Source organism: Colius striatus, chromosome 2 (genome assembly GCF_028858725.1).
Source record: "Colius striatus isolate bColStr4 chromosome 2, bColStr4.1.hap1, whole genome shotgun sequence".
Taxonomy (NCBI): domain Eukaryota; kingdom Metazoa; phylum Chordata; class Aves; order Coliiformes; family Coliidae; genus Colius; species Colius striatus.
In genome coordinates, this window is record NC_084760.1 from 66,892,898 (window position 1) to 66,909,408 (window position 16,511).

At 42.9% G+C, this 16,511-nt stretch overlaps 1 protein-coding gene across 1 annotated transcript; it reads left to right on the forward strand.

The window, feature by feature from the left end:
- Positions 1 to 5,230: 5,230 nt before the first annotated feature.
- On the forward strand, positions 5,231 to 11,582 carry FAM89A (family with sequence similarity 89 member A). Its single transcript, XM_061990935.1, has 2 exons — positions 5,231 to 5,689; positions 9,583 to 11,582. The coding sequence occupies exons 1-2, from the start codon at positions 5,438 to 5,440 to the stop codon at positions 9,739 to 9,741; spliced, it is 411 nt and encodes a 136-aa protein (XP_061846919.1). The 5' UTR covers positions 5,231 to 5,437; the 3' UTR covers positions 9,742 to 11,582.
- The last annotated feature ends 4,929 nt before the right edge of the window (positions 11,583 to 16,511 follow it).

Genomic DNA, 16,511 nt, shown 5'->3' on the forward strand with positions numbered 1-16,511 from the left:
CTGAAAGGAAGCAGCAGTGAGGGTGGGTGTTGGTCTCTTCTCCCAAGCTACAAGCAACAGGACAAGAGGTAATAGCCTCAGGTTGTGCCAGGGAGGTTTAGATTGGAGATTAGGAGAAATTTTTTTTCACCACAATGGCTGTCAGGCACTGGAAGAGGCTGCCCAGGGAGGTAATCAAGTCACCATCTCTGGAGATACTTAAAAGACCTGTAGATGTGATGTTGAGGGACATGGCTTAGCAGTGGATGTGGTAGTGCTGGGTTAACGGTTGGGCATCATCTGTTCTGTGACTCTATGAGATGAAGGGAAGATGTTCAGAGCCATCAACAGCTGTGAGCATGAGGCTAGTTTATTACAAAATGATCTCACAAAACCCCACTGAGTTCTTTCATGGCTATGAATTTTCACATCATACTGAATCTATTAATTCCTACAGCCTACCGTGGTTTCTCGTTTCGTTTTGGGGGATTTGCTTTGACCAGCTGATATGAAATACTAAAATGGCTTGCTTTCTTAATTACAACAGAAACCCTGAAGACAAGGACCTGTTGCAGGAATACGGATTTGATGTCATCTCAACAGCAACTCTTTTTTTTTCTGCTAAGTGTCACATAGTGGGGAAGAATCTATGAGACTGGAAAGGCAGGAAAAATAGACTAATACCACTACATCTAATTTAATAAAGTCAGAGAACAGAGAGAGGAGATTTTAAAATCAATGTTGCAGAGCATTTAGTGATGTACTGTGGAGAAGACTTACAGTTTGATCTAACATTAAACAGAGATGTGAACAAGCCAGATTTTGGACTAGATGATCTCTAAAGGTCCCTTCCAACCCTACCATTCTATGACTCTATGATTAGAAAAACAAATGGTTGGTTACCTAACCGTAAGTCCCATCAACTTTACTATCAAATCACGTCCTTACTTCTCCTGGGCATGAGCCTTCCTATAATCCTGAACCAGAATTTCTGACATGAAAATATAGACTTTGATATTTTTTTTCCCCCTTCACAACACAAAGCAGCAGCACTTGGTAAAAATCCACAGCACGAGGGGGATTAGACCTCTTGTCATTGCAGAAATGTAGCTGCCTATTTGCCACATGAACGTGATTTCCATACTGCTTCTCGCTGCTTTACATTGGCCATAAATTGCTTCCAAAATCCATACCACTCTCATTGCTGAAAGGAGAGGGGGAACAGAGCTCAGCTTTAAGCAGCTGCCACTCGTAAACAAAAAGGGGAAAATCGTAACTCTAAATGTGTGTTATTGCTGGCTGGAAGATGCTTTCAGTGGTGAAACTGTTACTCACACCTGCTTATAGATCTCTACAGACCAATCCCTCCATGTAACTTCTGATTCTTGCTTCCCTTCTGAATCCATTGCCTTTGCTCTGCCCAGTCCTAATGGTCTTTCTATCATACCTACTCCCCATGCCCTAGACACATTCTTCCTCTCCTGTTGTCAACATTTGGCCTTTTCTGGTTCTCCATGCAAAAGGAAGAAGTAGCAGCCTGACTTCACTACAGAGGGCTTAAGACAGCATTAGATATCAAAGAAATGCTTAAGGACTCAATGATCTTAAAGGTCTTTTCCAACCCAGAAAATTCTGTGATCCTCTGAAAGCAGCAGTGAGAGCACAATGTGGCAGCTGAAGCAAGAGGGACAAAAGCAAAAGGCAGGGGTAGAAATTAAGGCAGCAGAGACCACAGGTACGGGACATTGGTCTGGAACACAGTTCACACAAGGAACTGGCGAAAAACCAGCAACAAGAGCAAGAGGAACAGGCTGGGAGAGCAAGTGGCACACACAAAGGTTTATAACTGAAAAAATACATTTCATCAAGAAGTTGAAAATGAAGTCTGGATCCCCAAATCTCCATATTTCTGTGTTTCTAGCAGTTAGTTCTGAATCCCACAGTCTGAGGTGTCCTTCTTGGGTATTTATGTGGTAGCCAACCTACAGAAATGTAAGAGTTGACCATTGCTCCTGTTTCTTCGGGTAACAAACAGGAGGATCTCTGCTCTAGATCCAAGGCCACCACTTTGCTGGAAGCCACCGTGATCTCTGTGTGTTTGAGAAACACACAGAAACTTGTATTTTCATCTTTAAGGCATAGATATTAAATATATACTTGGGGGAAAAAAAGTGGCAAAATTACGACTCAACCACTTTTATTTAAAACCACTTCTCTGATGGAAAATGATGGCTAAGACTTGATCTTTAGCTGAAAACTTCATTTCTGTTTGGATATGTCATTATGTGGCATCATATATCAGGTGCCAATTATACCCAGCGGCTTCTAAATTCTCCTCAGCCAAAGGACTGAATTTCATGTCATTCCCAGAGCCACACGGAACAGTGTGATCTCTGCTTTTCCACATTTGTGGTAAAAAACCCATGAGCCTCGTAAGAAACAAAGAGTTTGCTCAGGCATGGTGATGGCAGGAGCAAATGGAAGCATAAAAGCATGTGTCTCTCATCACTAATTTGTTCTGCGTATGCCCAACTTGTGATAGCTGCATCCTGATCCATCCTTGACAAGCAATGCTGACTGCAGCTTAAGCCAATGGGAGACATAAGACCGACAGCACTGAAGGATGAGCTCTGGTGCACCTTATCTGACAAGTTTTAAGGCATCCTCACTGCAGAGGGGACAAAACGTGACATGTTATATCACTGCAAAACCTGGAGTCTTACTTCACACCTCTAACGAAGGTGGCTTTAAGCCAAGGTGCTGCTCTGCAAATGTCCTTCTGTCAGTTCTGTTGGGTGGAAAAGCATCCCTTAGGAACCACAAACCAGGCACTTAAAATTAGTAAATGTTTTTTTACCATGACCTACCTTTAGCTCCCCGTGTCCTGCTTCCAGTGTGGATAACAATATCACCTTTATTACAGGCTTGTCACAAAGAATTCATTAACGTTTGTAGGTAAGTCAGTTATGAGAGGGGAAAGCATCATAGAAAAGGCTGTAGGAAAGAGTCTTAATGTATCATTATCAGCTCAAGGAACACTGTAATGCACACAGATCACCCCATCTGGAAAGAAGAATGCTAGTCAATGATGTATATATGACACACAGGCATCATGTATCCTCTTAATGAATGAGGAAAGGAGAAAACATTGCTTGTGAATAAGTAAACTAGAAACATACCAGAATGCATCTGCGTAAGGGAACGGTATGAAGCACTCCTCATCTGGCACTTTCTAATTCTTTATGACATAAACTACATGTATTTTTAACGTGGGGTTTTTTTTAGGTCATGTCCTTAGCAAAAGACAGTTTAGACAAGTGATATGTTTCTGTAATCCAGTCCTAGGAACAAATGAAGAGGTTTATACAGCTAACAAAAGCTTACTCAATAACCAAAATACTAACTGCAGAGGACTCCAGCTTCCACTATCACCACGTTATAACTAGGTCAGACTAAATAAAGCAGCAGATTTAGATTTTCAAAGGTAGTTATGAATTTAATACGATTGAAGGCCAGATAAGGTTGCCAACTGAAAGAAGGGTCTCTGGGAACCCAAAAAGTATTATATTTTTCAGATGCCAAAGTTAAACAGCAAGCCAGCACGAAGGTTTTTGCACTACGAAAGATACAGCAACAAGGTGCCTAAAGGATTCAAGCGTGAAGAAAATGTACTTGCAACCTAATGAGATCAGGCAAGCTGAAAAAAATAATTAAGATAAGCTGGTTTAGATAAAATAAGAATATTCAAAAGCTTTTCCAAATAGCTCTCATCTGGAAAAAAAAAAACCCAAACCAAAACAGGGGTGGATTGGAAGAGGAACAAATAAATGTATTCACTAAGAAGAAGGAAGATAATCCAGTGCCTACATCCTTAGCAAACTGAATTTTTGCTGTCGGGCACCCTTGGCCTGAAAGGACACGGGGTTTGTTGATGCTTTGAATTTACACTAGGGGTGTTTTTAAATGCCTTTGTTTTCATAAAAGCTGTCAGTCCTGCTTTATTTTTCACAGTCAACCTGGGCAGAAGTGGCATCATGACAACCAAGACACAAAGTTATCTTCTTGATTCCAATGCACAAAGCATTAACATGCACATCAGGCTGGGTGAAAAAGTCAGTCCCCAGAGTAGCACGTAGACATGAATAAAGACTGGCAAAAGCTTCCTCCACTGTAAGAGGGTTTAAAACAATTGTCACAGAGTCTGACGACATTTAAACTGTGAAAAAGCTATGTTGATCTAGGAACAGAACTGGAAATAATGCAAAGGTGGTGATTTCTTGAAGGGAAAATCCCACAAACAAAGCTGGATTGTGTCAATAGAACTGCACCTTTAAACAATCCCGCTTTGTAATGGCAGCACCTTCCAGAACTCCAATTTTATATCCTGCTTCGGTTTGGATTCTGAATGATCCAAAAGTGCCGTAGTTTACTCAGGAGACTTCAGAGGTACAAACACATGAAGGAAAAAGGGGAAATGACAACTGGCAGAGTTCACACACTGAGGTGGTATTCCTGAACTGCGGTGGTACAGGTAGTTTCAGTGATTCCTGTGCTGCATTCTCTTTGCCCAAACTACTCTGTCCTGCAGTGTAGCACCCTTTCCATCGCCTTCTGTTGAAAACGTGGGGGTATTTCTGCAATCAGTGAGAGCAATAAAGCACTCTCTGAATAAACCTGGTATGAAGGAAGAGAGAGCTCTCTCTCAGATTAAGATATTTGAGTCACAGAGCACATACACTTTAGTTTGTTCAGCTGCAACCCTTAGAGATAAAGACTTTTGTTGCAAGGCTTGGCTGTGAGGATGTGAAGGGAATCACCTTGATGTGAAGAGGAGAGCACTTTTGTGCCATCGGGTAACTGAAATAACATCATCGCTACAGGAGAACTGCCTGCCCTACGCCTCGAGCATTTAATCAGCTTTCCCACTTGCTTTCACTGCATTTTATCCCCAGCCCCCAACCTCATCCTGGCACCTTAGGGCCGAGGCCGGAGACTCAGCTCAGCTCAGCTCCGTCCTCGCAGCGGCCTTTCGCCTCTCCCGGCCCCAGGGCTGCCGGCTGCCGCGGGCCGCTGTCCGCGGGGCACAAGCCCCTGGGCTGTGACCCGAGCCCGCGGGCTCAGACGAGAGGCCGGCGGGGCGAAAGCCAGGCCCCACCTCGCCTGAGGAGCCACGAGCTGCCGGGCCTCGCCCCGCCTCACACAAAGGCGAGGTGCAGTGCAGCGGCCGGGCCCGAGTCCGGACCCGCCCCCGCCGCGTCCGGGAGCCTCGGGCACCTGCAACACGACCTCCCCACCGCCGGCCGGCCGCCCCCCGTCTCGTCTCTTCCCTTCCTGCCCCCGCCCCGCCCGCAGGGCCTCTCCCCCCCGCCCCGGTCCGTAGGCGGGGCGGGCTCCAGGCGGCGTCTACTGCAGTAGGGCCGAAGCGGCTCTTTCCGTCGGTCGCTGCCGTCGCCGCAGCATGAGCGGTCCAGGGCTGCTGGGGCCCGGTGGCGGCGCGGGGCTGCCGCCGCTGCCCAAGAGCCTGAGCGGGCTCCTCAACTCTTCCTCCTCCGGCGGCGGCGGCCAGGGCGGGCGCTGGCGGGACCTGGAGCGGCTCTACGCGCAGAAGTCCCGCATCCAGGACGAGCTGAACGGCGGCGGCCGAGGCTCGCCGCGACCGCCCAAGCCTCCTAACCTGGACGCGGCGCTGGCCCTGCTCCGCAAGGAGATGGTGAGTGGGGTGGGCTGGGCCGCGCCGCGGCGGGGGCGGCGGACGTGGCGAGCGGCGGTGGGGGGCCGCTGCCGCCGCCCGGCCGCGCCCCGGGCCCGGAAGGGCGCCCGTGTGCCGGCGGCGGGGCGGGCCGGGGCGCGGGCCTGGGCTGGTGCCGCCCCACGGGGCTCGGCGCGGCGGCTGCGGGGCGCAGGTACCGCGGCGCGCTCCGGTGCAGCGGCCCCGGGGGAGAGTCAGGCCTCTCGGCCCCGGCAGCCTGGGGGGGCTCCACCGTTAGGCTTAAGGAGCCTCATGGGGAGCCTGCTCCGGCGTTGGGGTGGGGGCCGATGATCTAATATCCATCTATTGGAACCTGACATCCACTTGAAAAGGCTGTCTTAAAAACAACCAAACAAAGAAAGTGTCAACACCGATTCATTCCGTTCAAGTGAAGTGCAATTAAACATAGTCTTCTTCAGGACTTTGATTCTGTAGGATGGTGGTAGGATGGTGTTATGAGTGAAATGCCTCTGGCGACCTGGCACACCTTTTGATTAAACACCGTGGGTGTTGGTGCTTTGCTGGTGCCAGATGCAGCTGAAATGACTAATAATAACCTTAGGATTGTGCACTTACTGTTTTGAAACACAGAAAATTGCCTGGTTTAAGGCCAGTTTTCTCATGGTAGAAAAGTGTTAGGGCACAATAAACCCCTGAAAGACCTTTCTGTGGATTTAGGACAATGCAGAGTGCTGCAATATTAGTCCATCACTGGTGTTTCAACAAGTAGTTCAATACAGTTTAAGACTCATTCTTAAAACCATGTATTGGAATTGCCAGTATGCAGGGAAGCACAAGTGGCTGTTGGCCACCAAGGCTTTTTTTCCTCTGTAGTGTTGTAAGGGGAAACAAGGATAGGACTTTAGTTCTTTTAGTCCTTTCCGAAAAAGTAAAGAGAACTTGTTACAAACATCTTTTTTTTCTTAAACGAAAATCGAATGAGGTGCTTGTTAAAGTCATTTGATGACTAGACTTCCCCTTTGATACTCTTATCCTTGATGATAATTTGATAAAACACTTCTAAAGAAAAAAATACCTCTGAACACATCAAAGACTTTTAAGCAACAGCCTCCTTGGTTCCAGGTGTACTTTTTTGTGGTCCATACAAATTAGAGAGCCTCTTGCGTGCTAACAGACTGCCTTTCATCAGATAGGAGATAATAGCACTTTATTGAACACTCTTTGTTGCATCAAAGATAGCATTGCTCTTGAGTGATGAGCTTTCTTGAAGGCTTCAATAGTGAATGAGGAAGAAATGCTTACAGTATCTTCCCCTATGTGATCAAGCAAAGTACTTTGTATATGTTTTTGAAAATGAGAAAGTGATGGATTTAGATGCTTTGGGGAGGGGGAGAAGGAAAGGAGAGATCACCTCAGAACTGTGATCCTGAGGATTGCATGGGACTATGCATTATAGGTTGTCTTGCAAGTGCTATGATAAAACTCTAGAGTTAAATGTAGATTGTCTGGGATTCAGAACTTCATATTTGTGCTAGCCAGCTGGGACATTTCAGGCTTTTGCTACCTTGGGGATCAAAGCTGACAGCTGTGAAGAGCTAGAGGCTGCATTTTTCTCAGTAGACTTACTGTTCTTGTTTGATTGACACTGGGGGCAGCAACAGAAAAAAAATATTGTGTTGAACATAGCTATTTGGTGCCAAGGCCTGCTAAATTCTGCTGAGCAATTTCTATCTTGGAGATTGTGCTTGGTGTACAAAAGATCCTAATAGAGAGCAGTGATTTAGGGAGCTGAAACAGGAGAGCTGCTGGTAAAAATGCTGGTTGAGGATTAAAAATGCTGGTCTCTAGGTTGAGTTTTCTGGTTCAACCCCCTCCAGATTGCTCTCTGGACACTTCTTAATTACAATCTGTCCTTCAAACATTTAGCACTGATGCAAGTCTTCCTGGTGGACCTCGTGTTCACATGTGATGGCATTAAGTTCAGCTTCACAGCATCTTTTCTCACCTGGGACAAGCAGCTTGTTTAGGTCAGGCAAGCCAAACTTCATCAACTGCCACCTCCAAAAGTTGATGTTCAGACCATTCTTGAGCAGGTAAGCGGTCATTAGCTTAACAGGTCTGAAGAAATTACTTCAGCAGGGCTAGATGGAGGAGTCTGGAAATGGTACAGTGCCTCCCTTTTATTTTCCCTCCTGCAGTCTGGTTGGCTGGTTTTTGTTTTACACATTTTTTCAGAAGAAGACCTGGGCAAGTACTGGTTTCCCCTTACAGAATAGAGAGCAAGGAAGAGTGGTATATGCTTCCTGCGGACCGCATGCTTAAGCAAGAAAGGGAGAGGAAGTTGTGTTCATTACAGAGGAAAAAGGAGATGGGTAAGAAAAGCAGCATAGATACAAGGTGGTGGAAAGGCTTGTCTTAAGCTCCTGGCAGCCAGCACAGCCTTCTAGGTCTTGTCCCATGTGTCATCCTAAAATCCTCATGTTCAGTCTGTACAGGACGTCATGTCTCTGCTTCGTGACCTTACCAATTTGTGCTGGTCCTGAAAGATGCTGTATCCTGTTTTTCTGAGTTGGAGTGGAGTTGTGGTGCATGATACCTTTTTATGATTTTCATCTTATCCTTCCACCTTCAGAAAAAGGAGTTGGTTCAGCAATGCCAAAGGAATATCTTCATGGCAGCTTCTTACAGTTTTCTTCTGTGCGGAGTGTATCTGTTCTGAGACTTTAGACATGTAAAGAGAGATCTTTTCTTTTTTTTTTTTTGAGGTAAGAGTTCTCATTCCAGGTAAAATGTAGCCTGGCATTGAGGCTGTGGTAGAGGCTACTTTCTTTTTTTGTTTGTTTCTCTCTGAACATGAATGTAGCAAATACTTTCACTTGATGAAACTGAGGCTCAGTAGGAACAGCCTGTCAACACTTATTTGAAAATTTAGGCAGAAAAGGCTGCGTGAAAATGTTAAATTGGATAGTTGTTTTAATTTACTGCAAGACAAAACCTAGATTTAATTTGATCTGAGTTGGATAGGTGACAATACGAAATGAACTCTGCATTTTGTTGCCAGAGAGGGAAACTGTTTTGTGATGAGCGACTGGTTGTATTTTGCTTTGTGGTGTAAGGTACTGGTTTTCTATGTGACATAAAGATGCAAGCTACAAGGTAACCTTTTTAACATGTTGCTCCAAATCTTTAATTAGCTCTGGAACTAATATTTTGGATGTTTGGGGACCAAAATATTAGGCACTTAATTATAAATCAAGCCTATGCCTGAGTAGCACAGGAAAGTATCTGTGAGATTTGCAGGCTGCAGTGTATGTCCTTATCTCACTTCTGCTCTAGTTTTGCTGCCTTCAAGTAGCGTGCTGAGTTGTGCTAGACATACGAAGCCTTGTCAGATGGCTATCGATGTTGATACAGAAAATGATAGAAGATACTTAGCCAGGAAATGGAAAACCAGACAGAGCTCCATTTGTACCTTTTAATCCAGGCTGGTTTAAACAAAACCAGAGAGTATGTGATCCTTTGTGATAACGACATGTGAAAGACACACAGGTACTACTTGAAAAATGTCTCTCTTGCATAATGGGGAATGCAGAGTTCATAAATTTATCTGGATAGGAATGGAACTGCTTATTGGAAGGGTGTTGTAATACGACAGAATCTTGAAGAATGCTTTGCTCAAGTTGTGCTGTATTTGTTTCTTGTTCCTTTTCCAGTTTATCCCACGGGGAGTCTGTCACTTTAGAAAATGACTTACACTTCTGTATTTCATAACTGTTGAAGGTAGAAAGAAGCTTGAGCCTCTTGTTCAGCAACAAAAGAGATATTGCATTACGCTGCCAGTGAAATCACAATTGTAACACTGTTTGTTTTTGTGTGAATTCTTCCCCCCTCAGGTTGGCCTTCGGCAGCTAGATATGTCATTACTGTGTCAGCTCTACTCCCTGTATGAATCAATTCAAGAATACAAAGGTGCCTGCCAAGCTGACTCTAACGCAGACTGCTCGTACGCTCTGGAAAACGGGTTTTTTGATGAAGAGGAGGAATACTTCTAGAAGCAGGAAGATTCACCTCCAGGCTGCCCGAGGTTCTTCTGCCCTTCTCTCCCTGTAGCGCACCTCAGCGAGAACAACTGGAATCTCTGTGGATCCCTCTCTCTGAGGAGGAACACCACAGCTACCCCGACATGTGTTAAATTCACTTATTTTAACAGGCTGTCAGTACAAGTTACTCATGCAAATAACCACTTGAGTAAAGTGCTGTACTCTTAACTTTTGAAGAGTCCTCAGACATGCTTGACAGAAGTTTTCAATTTAATTTGCAAGGTGGGTGTTTTCAACTTACAAACTTAAGTTGGTAGCTTATAACTGGAATTTCGATCGTATAAGACAGCAGTGACTTCCTGAGTTGTAATAACTTTGTAAGGGGGGAGGGAAGCCTCTGCTGTGGTGTAAATAGCTTTTTTGGTCAACAGTATTGATAAATGCATTTGGAACAGGCATCTGGATGCACGCACATCCTCAGCGCTACTAAGCCTGCTTCTGCTTTTACCAGCTGCATCCAGTTTTGCACTGGGTGGATTGTTTACACAGTTGAATATGTTTTTTTTTCCTCCTTAAGCTAATTTTGTCCCAGCTTACAAGCTGTACATGTGATAGTGAATGTTATCAGCAGGGTTTTTTTTCTGTTGATCCAATTCACTTCCTTGGTACTGCCACTCGGCATTAACTTTTATACGGTTGCCTGGATTTCTTGCCTCAGTGTAGCTCTTTGACCTGCTAAATTCTGTTCTGAAATGGGTTGCTCAGCTTTTACTGTACTGCGTAGTAAAAGCACAGATTCAAACATAGTCTGTCTGCCACTATGTGGCTCGGAATAACACGAACTCTTGTGTAAGTGTTCTACATCATATGAAGAATAAGGAAACCTCTCATATGACACAATGGGACAAACTGCAATATTTTATACGGGGTGAACTTTGTTTCTGTAAGGTAGACCACAGCTCTTTTTAAAAACGCAAAATAAGTATTTTGAGCACGTACTTTGCATATGTTAAAACTTTTTATACTAACTTGTTCTTTGAACTATAACTTATTTTCGGTTTCAGAACTTACTAAAGCACTTGGTTAAGTCATTATTTCATAGCGTGTACATGTAATGCTTAAATCAGCTTGGAAAATAAGAATTGCCAACTACCTGAGTCTTCACCTTTCTCTGTTTTAAGTAAAATCAGCTCCCAACGCGATTTTAATTTCTTAACTTGAATTCTAAAGATTGCTGTAAAGCACAGTGCCTGAATCTTGACACAGCTAATAATTAAGGGCTTAAATCTCAAAGGGTTTTTGCATGGTTCATGTCTGGCATGCATACAGAAAGATCACATTCTCGGGTAGCTCCTCTCTGAATTTTTAGCAAAGGCTAGGACGTTGCAGTGATAAAAGCCAAGAGACTTCCAGGATGGAGTTTTTGTGCATTCCCTCTAAAACTGACTTATTTTAGTGGAGTTTGAAGGCCACAAGAGTATAGACTGTGCTGTAATTGTGCATGTGTAGGAGTTCTTAATCTAGTCTGTGGCAATGGTTGGATTTTTTTCTTTAAAGTTAATTCTGATCTAATTACTTCACTCACTCAAAACTAAAATGAATGATAAAGCAAACACAAATAATCCAAACGGCTACATTGATACTTAAAAAGTTGTGTGCGTACATGTGTAGATATGTATGAGTATATATACACACATGTACATACAACTTTATGCTTTGACTTAAGAATGTATCAGCTCTGAATATTATTTGCTGTGCTTCTGGTATTTAGATGAGGCTTTTTCTAGCCTGTTGAAGTACTGCTATTTTCTTGCTCTTTCCTCAAAAAATAAAAAGCATGATGTTTGGCATAACTTTTTTATGTTGTGTGGATTTTAATTTACCATTTCTCTGAATCCAAATCCTCTGCCCTTCTGAAACCCCCTTCCCCCTAAAAAACCCAGAAGTAGTCGTGGCCTCTGGACTGAAGCAAGCATTTCTTGTATTACAGTGAAAAAGGTGCTGCCTGCCTATGTTTGGAATTGGAATTTAGAAGTTGTGTGTTAATTGGATTTAACTTGTTTTCGAATTCAACAGAGAAAATCCCGTCTCTAAAAGAACTAAAGATTCTGTTTTCCTTACACAGTGCCATTCATTCACAGTCCTGGCAGTGAGAAAGGACTTGGGCAGAATTCACAGGACTTTCTCTTACATAAATGACACTTAAAATGCAAAATTTGTTATGTTTCAAGTTTTTATGCAGCATGCCTGTGTGTTGGGGAACGTGGAATGTTTGTCTGGTATTTGCTGTATCAAGAGAAGCATAAAAGTCTTAAGGCATCACTCCACAACGTTGTCTACACTAAAAAAAAAGGATGGATTAGGACTTGCTAAGTTTTCAGTACTTTGTCCCTTTTAATAACTTCTCTCCATGCAAGGAGTCTATCTAAGGCAAATTCAAACGTTGTGAAGGCTGACTAGCCTAGACAAAGGTGTTAAAACCAGTATATGTATTATTAAGTCAGTAAGCAGTTGTTTCAGAGGCAGATTTCTCTGCCTGGTGCTTCAGCTGTGAGCTGTACCTCTTTACCACATTATGACAACATGAAGTGAGGAAACTGCACTGAAAGAGGTGCTTGTTGAGAAAGCGTAGCTTAGATACTGAGTAATTGTTACATGCAGCTTCAAGTCAAGGTTTGGTTGTGTGCATGACAGAACAAGCTGTGTTACTATAAAAAAGTTGCTGCCCTTGGTCCAAACCACATACCAACAACAATCCCTTTCCCATTTTTACTCCATAACCCCAACTTAAATTACACATAAATTTTAAGGATATCTTTTCAGAGTATAAGGAAAAAACTTCTTGAAAGCTTCCCTACCATGGGTAATTCTTCTCTGGCCTTTCTCTAGAGAGCCTGCAATGTGGCAAAGCTGTTAGAGCTAGCACAGACCTAATAATACCTTATTTCTATTAAATTATTTTTTTTAACAACCCTCATTTTACTGCTATGACTACTATACAGTCATTACATTACAGTCTACTCCCTTGAAAATGCTCTTAGCCTACAAAAAGAGGAGTGTCTGGAAGAAGTGCTCCACTTTGGAGAAAGTGGGTGTCATAAAAAATGGATGGCTGGCACTCTGACAGCTCTAACAGATGCGCATTTAGGTTCAGCTTCAGCTCCCAGTTGGCCCTATTGATTTTAGTGGGGATGGACTTTGAAGCAGGAATCTTGTCCCTGAAATCATAATGGCTGCCTCGTCTCTTTAAGAGTTGCACAGTATCTACCCTGAGATAGAAGAGGTATTCAAATACACACTACAAATGTTTTCAAAGGTACTGTTTTGTCATGCTGTGAAATGCTCAATCATCATTCAAATAACTCATAAAAAAGATGGGTTTTGATTCAAAGCAACAGTTTTCCAATAAAGGTGTGGTAAAAATATGCTGTTTATGGGTCGCTTGGACTTGGGTGCTCACTGAAGTTGAGTTTTTTAATATAAACATTAGTCCTGTGAAATTGGAAGACTAGGAGAAAGGTTATGCAAAAACATAGTATTTGTAATGAATTTAGTTCCTAATCATAGGTAACCAGATCATTTTGAGTGACCTTTTTAAAAAAAAATTACATTTTCTTGTAAAGAAGATGATTTGTAAAACATTAAATGCAACAAAAAAGAGTAGCAAAACCCCAGCATCTTTAAAACAGTGATCCACTTAGTACCTATTTGTAAACCTAAGGTCTTGCCTCACATTTAGTCTGGTTCCTAAGGGAAACAAAGACTCTGTGGTGACTATCCACACATTTTCTGTCAGTCTGCTACAAACCACATCTGATAGAAGTCGGAAAGCTGGTCTGTTTTTACAGACCATGTAAAAAGTAGCATCTGGAGGAGGAGAGAGACTTACTGCCGCTCCCAGGGACAGGATCATGGGTAAAACTCACATCTTGATTTCTGCTTGGCCACCCATCAGCCAGAAAGCAAAAGCTGGGCGGTCACCATATCTTCCACGATGCGATGCTGGGTGCCAGTGGGTGGCGTGAGGAGGAGGAGGTGAGAGTCTTCAGCACTTCTGGTGAGTGAAGATGAGAAGTGCACAAGGGGCCTCATGAAGATCCTGGGTGTTGCCTTTGGGACTAAATGGGATGCTGGAAGGGTTGAGGTATGTCACAGTTTCTGGAGGCTGGAGCTTGGTACAATTCGGAAGGAGGTGCTGAGGTCTTGAGATATATGTTGATTAAGATCCCATGTTTCATTAGTTCTACTGCAGACAGCTTGGGGTTGTTTTTTATGGCCTTCTTCAACCTGTTTTAGAGTCTGGGTATGCGCCACTTGTCATGTATTTTTATCCTTACAGTCATTTGTTGGAGTTGCACAGTTTTGCTTGACTGGAGAGAACATGTTTTATTTGCCTTGCTGCCTAGCTGAAGTCATTCATTTTGCCTGTGGGATCAGGTTGCTCTGAGGGCAAGGAGAACTCATTCCCCCACTCTCTAGTTCAGCTGACTGCTGGGGAGGAATGTGAAATAGGATGATTAAACGGGTATGTGCCAAAGAGAACCCTATCAACAGGGCTTTTCTTCTCCAATGTGCAGCTTTGTCTTCTCCTGGTTTTGGGATGCCTGCTTGTGAGCATACATTACCAAAGCAGTTCATACTCCTTTTCATGTACTGCATACATTTTCTTGGAAAACAACTCCACAGAAGTACATTTTTCCATCCATTGTTACCTTTGGTTTATGTGAATTTACTAAATTTAACTCTAGACAACACTTGCATGAATTAAGGAAATTACTTGATTGTGTTCTTAGCAAACCAGTTAAAAGTTCTGTCTTACTTGCAAACTCATCTCATGCTGGTTTAACATTTTCTGATAGTTTCGAAGCTCCCTAAACTATGTGCTAGTTTTCTAACCGGCTGTTCAATGATCCTAGCAACTCCAACTCCACAAGTAGCTTTGCAAACATCCAGGGTCTGCTGCAAGGACTATCTTCTGCTCTGAAGAAGAACCTGGGGGTCTCTGCAGACCTGTCTGTGCACAGTGACAAACCCTCCCAAGCTGAGGTGATCTGGAAGAGCTGAGGTTGCCCCACAAAAGTCAGATGTGCTCCAGGGCAGGTATGATGGGTTAGACCATAGGTGAGGCTCAATGTGTGCAAGGAAGCAGTGGGATCAGGAAGGAGTTCTCACTACAGATGGACAAATGGTCTTCTGTAACAGTTTGTCATTTGTAACAGAGGAGCTTGTAGGGGATGAATATTCATTGCAGAAGTCTGTCTCCCTTACTGTTTTAGCAGCCTTTCATCCTTTCTATTCAGGAAAATTCATTAGATGAATGTGGAAGCATCCAGCCCTGAGTAATGAAGCCCGCATCTGATTTCAGAGGAATGTGCTTTTAGCAGTAGAATGTACATTTTTCAGATAAGGTTGGTATGCAATTTGGAGACAAATCCATTTGCTATTGAAATACACAGGCTTGTGATTATTTCAGCTCTTCACTGAACTTGTGCCACGGGTTTTAAATGCCTTCATGCTAAGACATTATTAAGATAATGTCGTCAAGGAATGTAATCCTTGAGAATTCCTTAATTTAAAATGAGACGAGAAATTCTATTCAAATCGAGGATTACTGGAATACGAAAAAATGTGACCAAGGCAGACTGCTTAGAATTATTAGTGCAAAGACAGTTCACTTCTGTGTCAAACCACTGCCTTCAATTCATGCTAGCAGAAGTAGTTCAGTCCTCCTCATAGTGCTAACTGCTCTTTCAGAAATCACAGGCGTTTCCTCCATGGGTCAGAAATGTCCCTGTGATTATCTGGCTAGACACATGAGTAAGAGTGTGAGAGCTCATTTTGTCTCAGGATACCAGGCACTGTCACAAACAATAAAGCTGCCTGTCTGAACCTTACAGCTCTTGCTTAAATTCGTCTGACTTGTCAAACACCAGAACCTTTTAAATCATTTACAAAAAGGCAACATAATAAGGTCATTACTTCAGCTGTAAAAGCACTAAGACAATAGGGAGAGTACATTTTGTTGGTTTTCCTCTCAACCCTTTACGATCTCGGTGTCTTTGGTTTAAGTGAAATCTGGAATTTAACAAAAGCCTGTAGCACTAATTATTTGTACTGAAAGCCCTCACAGCCTACAATTTTGTTAGTGTTGCTCAAGCTTGAACTACAAATTTCAAGCAGGGCATACGGAGGCTAATTATCAAGGAGTGATGCAAAGTTTTATACAGGTAAAGTACAAGCTTAAACAGGACCATAGTTCTGATTTGTGCCATTACTACTAAATAACGTCACAGGCTGCTCATATAATGGAATGCAATTGTTTTTTATATGCTACATGAGACAAAAGCTAAACTACTGAAATATTAAAATAGTTGCTTGGTGTCAGGGAAGGACATTTTGTTAGAATCAAATCAAAGAAAAATAATACATCAAATCAGAGTGAAAATTAACTTCTCACAGCACTAGAATAGCAAAGTCCTGTTACCATTTGGGTTTTATCCTGTACAAGCACAGCATGTCTATATTCTCTCCAAGAATCTCAATATTCCTTTTTCTTCTGTTTACTGTTGTACAATTACAAAGTCTTGGCTTGTACATTGGAATTACCTTTGCTCTTTCTGACTGATACTAGGTCATGTTGCTCAAACTGGAGAAGCATTTCCTTAAATGCTTTGCATAATACAAGATAACCTGTAGAGAGAAATGGGATATATAGCACCTATTCACTGTATAATTTATACCTCTGAGCATTTTTAGAAGAGGAAAGACATTTATGAACAAAG

Bases quoted from the DNA above. Each gene is read 5' to 3' on its own strand.
- FAM89A (XM_061990935.1), top strand. From the start codon at position 5,438: ATGAGCGGTCCAGGGCTGCTGGGGCCCGGTGGCGGCGCGGGGCTGCCG. The intron at 5,690-9,582 runs GTGAGTGGGGTG...TTCCCCCCTCAG, and splicing joins CCCTGCTCCGCAAGGAGATG to GTTGGCCTTCGGCAGCTAGA.